The sequence below is a fragment of the Acomys minous genome (genome assembly GCF_964271855.1).
Source record: "Acomys minous genome assembly, chromosome: 3".
NCBI lineage: Eukaryota > Metazoa > Chordata > Mammalia > Rodentia > Muridae > Acomys > Acomys minous.
The window spans coordinates 136465546-136479352 of record NC_140485.1 but is presented as its reverse complement, the minus strand read 5'-3'; the positions used below and the strand labels follow the sequence as shown (position 1 = coordinate 136479352).

At 48.2% G+C, this 13807-nt stretch overlaps 1 protein-coding gene across 7 annotated transcripts in view; it reads right to left on the bottom strand.

The window, feature by feature from the left end:
• The window catches only part of ARID1B (AT-rich interaction domain 1B), a 356628-nt gene that overhangs the window by 21025 nt on the left and 321796 nt on the right, over nucleotides 1-13807 (bottom strand). For 5 of the 7 annotated variants that reach the window (XM_084777436.1, XM_084777431.1, XM_084777434.1 and 2 more), the window contains 4 exons: nucleotides 10633-10742; nucleotides 9473-9631; nucleotides 4598-4807; nucleotides 2093-2297 (listed from right to left, as the gene is read on the bottom strand). In XM_084777436.1, coding sequence (XP_084633562.1) covers nucleotides 2093-2297; nucleotides 4598-4807; nucleotides 9473-9631; nucleotides 10633-10742 — 684 coding nt within the window. The remainder of the gene's footprint in view (nucleotides 1-2092; nucleotides 2298-4597; nucleotides 4808-9472; nucleotides 9632-10632; nucleotides 10743-13807) is intronic. The other 2 variants (XM_084777433.1, XM_084777437.1) reach the window with 1 other exon arrangement.

Genomic DNA, 13807 nt, shown 5'->3' with positions numbered 1-13807 from the left:
AGCACGCTGCATGGTGCTCTCTGGGATGGACAATGACTTCACAGTCAACACCAGGAAGCTTTGCTTCTACCAAGCCTGCATCACAGCAGGACCTGGCTCCACGTGGACTAAGAAGTGCATGTGCGGTCTGAGCTCCTCTGTACGGTGAGATGGCAACGTTGCCAGAAAGGCAGCTGTTTTAAACTGGGGAAAGGAAAGTGCTGGCTGTTCAGAGAACAGGCTTCCACTTTCTACAGGCTCTGTACCTCGGCAGGGCTTCCTGTACTGAGGCTGAGGCATGCTGGGAGAGCTATTCTTCACACACAAGTACAGGCCATTCAGGGACACAGGTTCTTTCCTGACAAATAAAATGCATCTTTAGATCTTTGCAGACATCACTGCCTTGGACCCTGCACCCCACTGGGGTTTTATTTTGGAAAAATAGTTTCAGAGCCGTTCACAGGCAGCGTCTTTTACTCTGTGAACTGAAGGAAACATTGTGTGGTTTTTAGAATGAGACTGTCCAGTGCTCAGGTACACCCTGAGTGCTGAAGTTCAGGGTCATTAAGGGCGGGGCTGCCGAGGAGGCCTTTTCCTCCTTAGAGCTAGACATGCACCTAAGGATTATCAGGGCAGCGTGTGGCTGGCGCCATTTATTTGAGACCTCATGACTGCCAACAGTTGTGGTGCTGCGATGCTGACAGTGCCAGAGAATCATCAGAAGTGAACAGAATTCTTTCTCTGGACTCTAGATGTAAATACAAGCCTCTTTCAAAGCATTGCCATCTAGGCTGACGCATTGGGTGGGTTCTGTAAACAACATATGGCCAACCATCCCAAAACAGGCCTCTTGCATCCTCACGAGGTAGCTCTGGGTTCTTAGGAGTGTGCCTGCCTTTATTCTCTTGGGGACATTTAACCTGCACCTGTGCCCAGGGCTGATGCAAAGACAAAATGGTAAGCACTCAGAAGCTGCCCGGCACGCTGTAGACGCTCAAGACACATGGCCTTTTAGTTAGCTTCAGAACAGGCCATGTGACCAATCAGTGTGCCCAGTCTGCGCCCTGTACAGCAGCAGCAATAGTGCCACCAAGCGCTGGCGGTAACTGGCCTGAAGTGTGATCTTGTGATGACCAGTGAGCAGAGGAAGCCGGGTGGGAATCACGTGAGTGAGGCTGCCACTCAGGATCGAGCACGGTCTCTCACACTGGGTTTACCAGCTCACAGTATTTGGAAATTTCACACTTGGAAGTCTAATGGGGACAAGGCCAGATGGAGAGCAGCAAAGAGTGAGCCGTATCCAGCAGTGTGGGTGGAGGGGCAGGAAAGAGTGGCTGTAGGCCTGGCCTTCACAGTCACATGTGACGGCCTTTTCCATGGCACTGGCAAGGATTCCCTTTAGGTAAGAACTTGCTGGACAGGAAATAGCAGAACTTAAGTCCAGACCTTGCCCCCCGCCCCAAGAACAAACTATAGCGGCCCAGAAGGAAAAGGTGGTCCAAGCCAGGCACTAGACCTGAAGGTGGCACCATCGGGACTGTAAAATGACAGAACGGGTTCAAATGGATGTTTACGCTGTCCAGAGCTAGATGAACATTTTTGAATGCCTGTATTAGAAAAAACGGTATATGGCTCAGGATTCTAAATCTATGCTGATGAAATGAGGATGGGCAAGGAGTGCTTCAGACCCAATGGGCAGCACCCTGAATTTCAATTTCTGTGAGCACAGTTGCGGAGGAAGCACCACTGTGGAAGGAGCATGGCTATGTGTGGGGAGAACTGCTGTGCGAGGGAGCACGTCTGCTGAGGGAGCACTATTGTGTGAAGGAACATGGTTGTGGAGGGAGCACTGCTGTGTGAGGGAGCACGTCTGCTGAGGGAGCACTATTGTGTGAAGGAACATGGTTGTGGAGGGAGCACTGCTGTGTGAGGGAGCACGTCTGCTGAGGGAGCACTATTGTGTGAAGGAACATGGTTTGTGGAGGGAGCACTGCTGTGTGAGGGAGCACTGCTGTGTGGAGGGAGCACTGCTGTGGAGGTCTGTTCCTCTCCCAGCTCTGGAGCTCTGGCTCAGCCAGGTCCTTGGGCCACCCTGCAGGTGCCCATCACTTACCAGGAGATGGTGGCTGGAGCTTGGGCTGTTTCTTGGCATCCCCGGTGCTGAAGACTTCTGGTGGGGGCTCCTCCCCACGCTCAATTTTGCACTCAAAGGCGAACAGGTACTGAATATACTGCTTTTTCAGGGAGCTGGCTGCGCTGCTCGAAGTGCCGACATTTAGGTTGGTTGCCAGTTCACGCCACTTCTTGTTTTTATTAACCTAGCAAAAAACGGGCAGGATGGTTGGTGTGCAGTGAAGTGGCTTATTACAAACACGCACGTAAGGTCTTGGCTTACTTTTTTCATTTGTCTCTTGTAACAATGCTCATCACTTGCACTGAGCAGCATACAGACAGCACTTACAGTTATAAAAACATCACAGAACCTGCTGACAGCTACACAGAATCACTTGCTGGGGTCTTTGCCTGCTATGTCTCCCAGAGACTTGAGTAAGAGCTTCCAGACTTCTGAGCCTATGATGAATGGGGACCACCCCAGCACACACCCGTCCCCACCCAATCACTAAGGGAAAGGGGTACCTTAACCTATGAGAGCATGTGTGTGTGTGTGTGTGTTTGTGTGTGTGTGTGTGTGTGTGCGTGTGCGTGCGTGCGTGTGTGTGTGTGTGTGTGTGTGTGTGTGTGTGAGAGAGAGAGAGAGAACCAGAGACAGAGACACAGAGAGAGAGAGAGAGAGCGTGCAATGGGAGGGGTAAGGTGGGACGGAGAAACAGAGAAATATGGGGCATTTTTCCCCAACTTTTTCTGTATCTACCTTGGAATGGGTTATGACATGTTCAATTCATGAATGAAACATGAGGACACACAAATGGCTCAGGGGAGAAGATGGAGGCTTATGCCTCTGATGTGTGCTGTGTTGAGTAGCTAGCAGTGGTCATAAAATAATGAATTTCCGCACCCACACTTTGGCAGAGGTCTCATGACATCCATTTACTTAGTACTAAATAGTCACAGTAAGCGCACTGTTTGACTGCTCTGGGAAACGCCTTTCTCAGCACTTAATGGAAGAGGGTACAAACAGGAGGCCATGGCTGTTTTAGAGATGGCAATTTTGCTGCTTGACCAAACAGAGAGCTGTGAGCGGTCAGGGTGGCGCCCGCTCACGTGCTTGCTGGTGGGAAGCAGGTGGGTGGCAGCAGCAAGGTGAGCATCCCTGGGTAGGTACTGGCTGCTTCTTTGCGGGTGTCATCTACTTAGAATCAGGCAGCCAGGCCAGGGCCACACACACCACCTTGGGAGAGGTGAGTGGAGGGGGAGGGGTAGAGACGCTGGGAGAGGGAGGGGGTACGTCCACCAGTGCCTGTGATGTGGGATTCTGCAGAGCTTACTCCTAGGCCTCAGTCCTGCAGGGCGCAGGCACTTAAAGGGAAGGCCACGAGCAAAGGTCTGTCCTTCAAGCCCGGAAGCACAGAACTGAGACATGGAGACCTCAGCAACACGAAGGGTGACAGGTGACATTGGTGAAGTGTTTGTTATCTCACTCCGACTGCCTATTAGACTTCTGGGGACCAGCCAGCTCCACGGCCTTGATCTAGGGATCTGGATGGTCAGTCTTAAGAATGCCACAGGCGATTCGCAGTTACAGCAGGAACCAGGCTCCTGTTTGCGTCAGACAGGTCTGGTACCTCGACCCACCAGCATGCCTGGGTGGTGACATCACTGTCATTTATTGAGTTTAGTTCCCTCACCAGTTCTTGGGGTTAGTGGCCCATGCCTTGTGGGGACACAGATAACAGCCACGGTGTGGTGAGGCACAAACCTACTCAACCAGATCCCTTACCAAAAACAAAGGAGTGGACAAAGGAGCACTGAGGATACAAGATTTAGGGGACACTCTGACTGTCAACGAGTAATGGTAGGCACCTGCACTGACAGAAAACGACTGTCGCCTTGAATTCTGTACCTGGGTATGTACCCTGCCCACCAAGTGTCCCTGCCCTGTAGGCTACTACAGTAGGAGCTCTGTAGCTACCCAGGAGGTACAGCCATGGCCTTACACTTACGGCTGAAGTTCTCCTGTTTTCTTTTGAGACAGGGTCTCACATAACTGAGGCTGACTTTGAACTCCTGATCATCCTGTCCCTACCCCCCAAGTATGGAATAACAGGCAAGCCTCTCTATACTCAGCCTGAATTCTTAGGCTGCTCTGGATTTAGAAACTGGTGAATGTGAGTGTCATCTGATCCACATAATGAATTTAATCACTTCTAAAAACAGTTCTGGAATATTTACCATGAATCTGTAGTAGATTCCACAGAATTCTGGAGCTGTCTGGGGAAAGTCTAATCGTTTAGTCCAGAGAATGAAACAGACGCCCACACGAGCTGGTGGCAGAGTCAGGAATCCTAGCTTTCTCTGACCACCACATAGTCCCAGAAGGTGACCTTCCTACAGGCTTAGCTTTTCCTCTGCGAAACGATCCAAAACCAAGTGCAACATCCCGAACTGAGTCGTATGTCCAAGGGCCTGTCCACAACGCTCGGTCCTCACTCAGGCTTACCTGTGCCAGGCCTCCGATCTCTTTGACGCAGACATAGAGTCGGAACAGGTCCAGGGGCTTCTTGCCCACTGCGGGCAGACTGGCCACTGGGGAGCCCCTCTCTTCCATGAATGCCAGGTAGCGGTCGACCCACAGCTTCCTCTCCGGCTCACTTCCCAGCTCGTACACCTTCGTGATCTTCTCCCCAGTGCTGGAGGATGAGCTGGATTTCTGGTGTCACAAGAATGTGGCGGGGAGAATGAGGGCCAGGGGTGGGGCCGAGGGGAAAGGGCGAGAGAGGAGCAGTGAGCTGACACGTACAGGAAAATACACGCACACAGCAGTAGGAACAATGGCTTCTAGTTCAGGCACAAACCGCGTATTCTTAAAGTAACATTGACTTTAGCTAAAAGGGCCCAAAACTCTTAGTTTTAACACCTAAAACAACTAGATACAACAGACACTTTGACAGAAACAGTGAATGGTAGAAGGCAAGATTCCGATGAGGTCTCATGTGCTTCTGAAAAAAACCGAAAGGCTGGCAGCCCGGAGAGTGGACGTCTGTGGTCAGAGTCTCCCATCTGCTGCCACGGAGTCCCCCACCCCCTACTGTTTTTCTCAAATAGTAATGATTAATACGAGTCCTTAGGAAATCTAAGTCACACGGCTGAGCAGACAGCAGGGCTTGCTGCAGAATGTGGGGAGGGCAGAAACCACAGCAGCATGCCTCCAAGCTGCTGGAGTTTGTTAGCCATTGGGCAGCTAAAGCCGTGGCATGCAACGTCCAGCTCCCCCTACGTAAGTTTCTGAGCTTCTCTGTGGACCGAGGGAAGGGCCCCAGTGTGGCTGGCTACCACTCTGGAAACCACACTCCAGGCTCGCCAGTCAAGCGGCAGCTTCCCCTCCGTGGCCATTCTGCCTACAATGTTAATCCGTCAGCATCAGGACTCCTGAAGCAGAGAATGTGTATGTAAATACATAGACCTGGGTGACCTGGCCCCATCTTAAGGATGAGGCTGGAGAACGCAGAGTCCAACGCTAGACCGGACAGTTTATTGAGTCCTTGTCTCAAATTAGAACAAAATAAAGCAGGAAAATGATGGGTGACAGAACTCAGTGACAGTGTACCAGAGGGTCCAAAGTCAGTCCCCAGCACTCAAGGGCAGGGTAGGGGAGGTGACATGGTTAGAATGGTGTGACCTTTGAGGGTTAACTTCAGCACTGAACTTCAACTTCAAGTCATTTAGAAATTACTTTAGCTAAGACTTTACCATACACACATATACGTGCACATGCGTGTGCATGTACGTGTGTGAATGTATAAGTGTTAATGTGCACGTGTGTGCGTGCGTATGTGTGCATACAGACATCTACAGAGCCCAGAAGAGAGCTATGAATCACCTGAAACTGGAGTGCTAGGCAGGTATGAACCCTACAACGTGGCTACTGGGAACGGAAACTAAGGCCTTGGCAACTGCAGTGTCTAAGCCATCTCTCCAGTTTAAAGATAACAGCTCTTGGTCATCTTCACATCTTCCCAAAACATGCTTATGGCTCCGCATGCATGCAAAAGTGTTTCCACGCAGCTCAGGTGTGTGATGACTGTGAGATCACCTCTCAGGAGGCTGGCTCCTCTACGCCAGGGCTCGGCTTTCCTCTAACCTAGGCACTGCCGCACTCTGTATAGAGTGCGTGAAGCTCCGATCTGCCGTGGACTGACAACTGCTCTCCCACCTACACTCCGTACACTTCGCACAGTGTCCTTCACACTAATGGTCTTAGACGTGCTCTATGAACGTGTGAGCATACAAAAAAAGTGTGAAAAATCTAACTGTGCTCAGGTAAGAATTAAACAATATCCTATGCACAGCAAGGTGTGATGAGAATGTGGTGGCCCAAGGCTTGCTCATGTGTCATGAGAGCAGAGAAGCACAGAGGCCCCAGAGAGCCTGCATGCTTACTGTCGCCACTAAACACACCTCCTCCTCTTTCCTAGACACTAGCTGGATGGACCCTCTGAGGGAGTTCTTATTTTTCTTTTAGATCTATTTTTATTTTATAAGTATGTGTATTTTGCCTATATGTATGTATATCATGTATGTGCAGTACCCATAGAGGCCAGAAGAGGGTGCTAGAATCTGAAACTGGAGTTATAATGAGTGTGAGCCACCACTGGGTGTTGGGGACTGAACCTAGGTCCTCTGCTACAGTGGCCAGTGCTCTAACCGCTGAATCATCTCTCCAGTCCCTATCTGAGGATGGTCTTTATGAGACACTGCCTGTGACAGTGGGAAAGGCCTTCAGGAAGTCCCAGTGACTTTTACAGGTGTACGAGGGCCACTTGGAACTGCTGCTGTGCTGTGAACACTGTATCCAAGGTTCTGAAACCATTGGGAAAGGGGATGAAAAAAGAAAAAGAAAGAAAGAAAGAAAAAAAAAACCCCTGTCTTGAAAAGAACGGACGCTGTTGAAAAATTACAGCGAGATATTCTTATGGTGCCACAAATGTTTTCCTTGCATATAGTTTAATTAAGCTAAAATGCACATTTCCTCAAGTGTCTGAGGCAGATTTACATTTCAGCAGTCTCTTCCATATGCTTGGTTCTATGTATATGTGTGTGTGTATAGACAAATGTTTATATTTTAGAATGTTTCCTAACAAAGCAGTGTTGGTCCATAGCACGCTGTCAAAGTAACCACAGTAACTTTGTTATTTTGCCTGGCTCATGCCTGCTGCTAGGGAAGATTGATTGGGGGCACTATTAAGAGCAATTTGAAGCACAGATTGAGATGGCATCTTGGAAGGGGCAGTTAGGTGTTCCTGAATTGGGTATCTCTGCAGTGAGCTGCAGCAGCGGTAGCATGTGGCCCTTCGCTGTGCTCTCTGCCAGTCCGCCTCCTGGACAGCTAGCACATTTAGGACAGGCGCACACAGCGAAGCACTCGGCAAGAGATTGGCATTTTCCACGGGGCAAACTCAGCTTCGCCCATCCTTGTTTAGCACCAGAGCCAGAGGTTTGTTTGTAAATTCTTAAACAAAAAACAATTTAGGGTATATAAAGAGAGAATACATGTGGCAATACTTAAAAAAAAAAAAAAAGAAAAAAGAAAACCACTAAATTTAAAGTGTACTTATCAGAAAATGGGGTCAATACTTGAGGGTGCTTTTCTATTACGTTTAAATAAAACTGATTTTTATTTATTTCTATTTTTTTGAGCTGGGGTCCAGGCTAGAGTCAAACAGGATTACTAGGGTGGGATTATGACATGGTGCCGCTGTCCAGCTAGGCAGTAGAATTTTGATGAGAATTGTACAGGTCTTGCTGGATGAGGCCAGGGCGAGGAGGAACTTAGAACCCAGCTACATCTCCATCACCTGCAATTCCAGGACCAACAATGAGTGCTATGTCATGTTTCACAATCTATTAGCAGTCTTCACTTTCAGAAATTATTCTCAATTATTATCTTAAGCTTTAAAGATTACTGTTTTCTAGCACTGAGCCAATAGGCAAATGTGTTTGCAAATGTATGTGAATTCTTTTCATTCACTTAGCACTACTAATTTATACGCTTTTTCCTGTTATAAAGAGAAAGAAAGGAAGGGAGAAAGAAAGAAAAAAGAAATGAGAAACAAAACAGTGTGGGTTACTGGAAAAAAGTCTACACCACATTGGTGGTCCTGAAACTCAAAGCACTGAGCGCAAGAGCACACACAGCAGCGGGGTCCTGCGCTCCCTCCCCTGCGGGCAGGAGGCCGGTCACTGCTCATCGCGGGTATTTCAAGACTGAAACGCATCTGCAGGGAAGGGGCGCACCCACAGCACCCCTCCTTGTTCTGAAAAGGAAAATGCTGGTTGTAGCATTGTTTCCCAAACATGTGCTATAGTCACGAACTCAACACACTAGGCTCTATCTGTTAAACCCAGTGAATGGGTAATTAATAGCAGCCTTCTTTTGGGTTTTGATTAAATTGCCAGATCCTGCACAGCCAGGGGGGGTTTCCCTCCAAGTCTTCCTGAGACGGGCTCTTAATACATTGTCTTACAGAAAGCAGCTTGTTAATTAAGTTTCTTGGCAACTAATTGCATATTGGGCTTTAAATTTTCTTTAAAAGATCTTTTGATTCCCTATATGAATATAAAGTAAAGAAGTTACTATAACACATTATTTTTTATTGGCACAGATTAATTTTTTTTAGAAGAAATAAAGGTCCAACTTGGTGTCAAAATAGCATTTCCTGGTATGTACATGTCCTTGTTGTGCCATTTACACACCATGCAAGACTGCCAGCATTTTTGTGCAATATGCCTCTCTCCTCTCTCAATGGCTCTGATGCAGGTTCACATCCTTAGTCTAAAAATCTACAGGAACTAACATTTCTATAACTTTGTTAATTTCAGACATACACTTTGGAAATGAAATAGGGCTGCTGTTATGTCTCACTATACCCGGTTGCAATATTTATTCATTTATTTCAGGTAAGCAGCTTTCGAACAATGTTTTGGACATAACAGCCCACGACACAGTTAAACTGGAAGCCAGATGTGTCGTTTATCTCATGGCTGCTATTAGTTTCCATGTAAACAGCAGCAGCTGGTTTTAGAGCAACCCTCCATGGTAGGCTGCCCACACTCCTGGTGGAGGAGTCTGGGTCCCCAAAACATCAGTGCACCTCCATGTGGAGGTGGGTCTTCACCTCAGAATAGCCGTTAATATTGCCAGGAAGATCTATGACACACACAAATTTGCTTTGTTACTAATACTAATATCTTTATGATAAAGAAAAGCCAACAATGAAGAATCATATAAAGCAAACCGGCAAGTTTAAAGCATAATTAATTAACTGCTCCCCTCCCCCCACAACAACAAGCGACAAACAAGCAGGCTCTCACTCACAGGGCTCGATGGAGTCTTGGGCCAGCCTGGGCTGCTGATGCTGTCACTCTCATCTCCGTGAAAGGAAGAGATACTGGCAGAGCTGGGGGACATTGGGGAAGGGACTGGCAGGTTGCCTGGGGTTGGGGGCTGAGAAATACCCTGAGAGCTGTAGCTATCCTGTGGGAGAGGAATAAGAAAAAAAAAATGAGAAAGGTACAGAAAACTTTATTTAAAACAAAAGTACAACCAGTTTAACAGACTAATTGTGTGTGTGTATCACCAATGTATATATGAAGACATGCACACACACACACACACACACACACACACACACACACACACACACACACACACACAATCACTGTGTGTAATCACTGTGCGGGATGCTGGAAAGGCCACAAGGCCACCATGCTTAACTTAAATGTACATGGCATGCTAAGCACGGGGTACCCACTATGCAAGAAAGTAGAGAAAAGGAAGAAAGAGCCGAGCCGTTCACCTTACTCATGAAATAAGGCACGGAAGCAAAATAGTAAGAATGCTGTTGCTGAGACTGCCAAAGCAGGGAGCTCCAAACTAAAGGCAGAGAAAATGATTGCAAGTGCCCACATCAGGCACTAATCCCTTGCTTCCCTGCACAGCCATCTCTTAGGTAGGGTTTTGTCCTCCCACCCCTCCCCCATTGTGATTTAATGTCATAGGAACTAGTAACTTTCATATGCACACCATGGGGGGGGGTGGGCTAGAAAAGACTGCAGGCATGTGGCACATGAGCACGTGCAGAGGAGAAATGTGAGAGTGTTATAGCACCAGGCAGAGGACAGCAAGGCAACCATGCAGCCAGTGACCACAGCACGCAGGGAGGACCACAGCACGCAGGGAGGACCATAGCATGCAGGGAGGACCAAGGCATACAGGGAGGACCACAGCATGCAGGAAGGACCATACATGCAGGCAGTGACCATGGCACGCAGGGAGGACCACAGCATACAGGGAGGACTACAGCAGGCAGGCAGTGACCATGGCATGCAGGGACGATCATGGCATACAGGGAGGACCACAGCATACAGGCAGTGACCACGGCACACAGGCAGTGACCACGGCATACAGGGAGGACCACAGCATACAGAGAGGACCACGGCATACAGGGAGGACCACAGCATACAGGGAGGAAGTACCTTTGACTTGCTCTCAGGCTGGGACACTCCTTCTTCTTTACCATCTGTTTTAAGAGGCACGGACAGTTTGGATTCACCGGGAGACATCATATCTGCCAGACCCATAGATGCTAATGGGAAACAGGAGAAAGTCAGGATTACACATGGGAGGTACCATGGCACCCCTGCTCACATGAGTGGCTGAGCGAAGCACCCGGCACCCAAGCTTCCCTTGAAGGAAAGTCACAGGATCCGGAAGCACACTGATGTCTGAAATGGGGAAGGGGCACTTCTGTATGCTTAAGATCCCTAAACACTGGGCCAACTTACAATATTTTTTTTTTCCTTTTCACAGCTTAAGACCCAGGCAACAGTGGAATCAGGCAGTTGTACTAACTGCTCGTAGGGCCCTCAACACAACTGCCATGTGATCTGTCACCTGGGCTCTAGAGGACTTGGCCTTCTATTTCCTCAGTTGAGTCTCTGCAAAATCTTGCCTACTTCACACAGTCTAAGTGTGCAACAAAGGAGAGCCATACAGAGGACTCAGGAAAGGAGCCCAGGACCCTGCAGTGGGCTGCTGTCCCCTCAGGAGCACAGAGCCTGCAGTCATCAATCCTCCACAGCAGGTGAAATGCCCACAGCTGCTCATTTCCTTTCGTCAGCTGAGAGATGCAACCTGCTCCATCTAGGCCTGGTGAGAAGTTCAGAGAACAACTGACTCATACGTACTCATTGTAGACATTAACAGACATACTCAGGCGAATGTTCGATTTCTTTTTCGGGAAAAATCAGAGCACTGAGGGCAATCAGTGTATTTGCCTGGGGAACAGAGCTGAAGTTCCACAGAAGCCACCGTAGAGCGACCTGGACATCGCTGAGCTAGAGGAGCTGCAAGCGAGGTGCCAAACAGATGCGTAAAGAGCATGGGGAAACTGAGGCAGCAATCTGCAGTCACTCCCTGTCAAGATGACAGAACCCTGAGGTTTTATAAACAGGACCTGCCTGAGATGCTGCGATGGCCACCGTGGGCTCAGCTGGGCAGGACGTGGGGAGCACAGTGCTAGAGAAGAGGAAAGCAAACCAGCTTTGAAAAGGCCCCGCAGATCGCCCGCTACAAAATGATTACTGCACATATTCATGTAGTACTATGTTTTAGAAAATAATTAGTTTTAATTACAGCAGTGAGAGAATGAACAGGCTCTGGTGACTTAGCTGGCAAGCTCCATGGTGCTAATTTGTTAATATCGTTAGCATCACTGCAGGTTGAGACCATAGGTCCTGCCAAAAAAGCCTACTCCGCCACGCGCCCTGGAGTTTACATCGGCACACTTAATACTGTGCTCTGAAACCCCGTGTTTCCACAGGCACGCTAGCTGGGTCTGCAAAGCCCATTTGCAGCTCAGTCAGTCCTTAAAGGCATTGCAACACACACACAAACCATAATTGAGATGGTTTTCCTTTTTTTTCTTTTTCAAATTACTTTCAATACTTAGATTTTAAGAACTGGAACAAAAAGCTTTTTCAAGTGATGCAGCTGCAGAGAAAAATCTATTGGGATCAGCTAAAAATGTGTTATTTCTGTGAATGTGTGAAACCTCAAAAAAAAAAAAAAGGCAGCCGAGTGGTATTACAGCAGAGGACCACCTCTCTAAGAGCGATGGCTGTTTTCCTGCAGCTTCTCTGCAGGGCCCAACGAGAGAGGGCTTAGTGAGCATGTACACTTAGGACTGAAAAGTGCCACAGGGCACAAAGGGACCTGGGCATGATGTCTGCGTGTCTTTGCTCTTCTGAGGGTTGCTTGGAGCAGTGGCAGCCGGCACAATTTAGAAGGCCACACCCGGTGGCTTCTGCTAAACCCTGCTGCTCCAAAGGTGACAGTGGGCTGTTCTGCCAGTATTTATGAGTTATGTCTGGGTGCTATTTTGGCAGAAGGAATAGCACTATGTTTAATGCATGTCCCACATTAATGTACACAAAAGTTTAAGCAGAAAGAACTAAGCCAACTGTACTACAATGATGAGCGGTAATTCATGCTGATTTCATAATCAGACTCAGACGAATGTAAGTATATATGACATTTGAATCTTCCTGATTCTTCATTCTCTGTTATATATTTCAACGGGACATCCTGGATATGCAATTCTATCTGCACTGTTCTACCATTCTAAGAGACAGGAATGGAGGGACACAAAGTCCAACATACATTCTTTACTACATGAGTCCACTGTCTTTCCTACTGTGGCTTTTCTCTTTTTTATTGAAATGCTTAGTTTTAACTTAGCAATAATTTCACGGAATCATGCACAGAGCCATGTGTCTGTCATCCCTATAGGGCAGCGGTCTCTCAGGGGCATGATGTTTTCCTCTGTGCTTGGGAAAGAGATCACACCACTGCCTGGATGCTTTCCAGCAAAGGGTTGCTGTTTCTCTGATTCCCAGAGATCTAGCTGTGAATTTCAGATGGGCATGGCCAAGATAGCAAGGGATCTGCCTCGGCAGCATCTGAGGCTGCATCAAGGGCTGCCTACGTGGTGTGAAACGAGGCACAGTGTAAGCACAGGCTCTGCCTCCACCGCCAGAATTTAAGAGCTAAAATGACTTCTTTTTTAAAAAAAGATTTATTTATTTATTATTATGTATACAGTGTTTTGCCTGCATGTACACCTGCAGGCCAGAAGAGAGCATCAGATCACATTATAGATGGTTGTGAGCCACTTTGTGGTTGCTGGGAATTGAACTCAGGACCTCTGGAGGAGCAGTCAGTGCTCTTAACCTCTGAGCCATCTCTCCAGCCCCTAAAATGACTTCTTAGAGCCACCAGGGGTCAAGGTCCTAAGGCACATGCCCAAGAACACAGGGAACACAGGACTTGAGTGAAGCCAACCTGCTCACTCCCAACTTCTCTCTCTCGGTGTTTTACAAAGCTACAACAATTCCCAGAAGGCAGTGAAATACACAATGCTCTTTACCTTTCATGGAATTACCCCATATTCTAGAGATATTTTGTCATTCTGAAGCACACAAGGGCCTACACTGCTCCTGAACTGGCCGTCGGGGTTTTCTGAAATAAGTTCTCTCCCTCCCTCTCTCACTCTCCCTGCCTTTCTGTCTCTCCTGCTCCATAGCCTGCGCTGTCGTAGAGCAAGCTATCTTGTCCAGGCTAGCCTCAAACTCACTGTGATCCTCCTGCTCC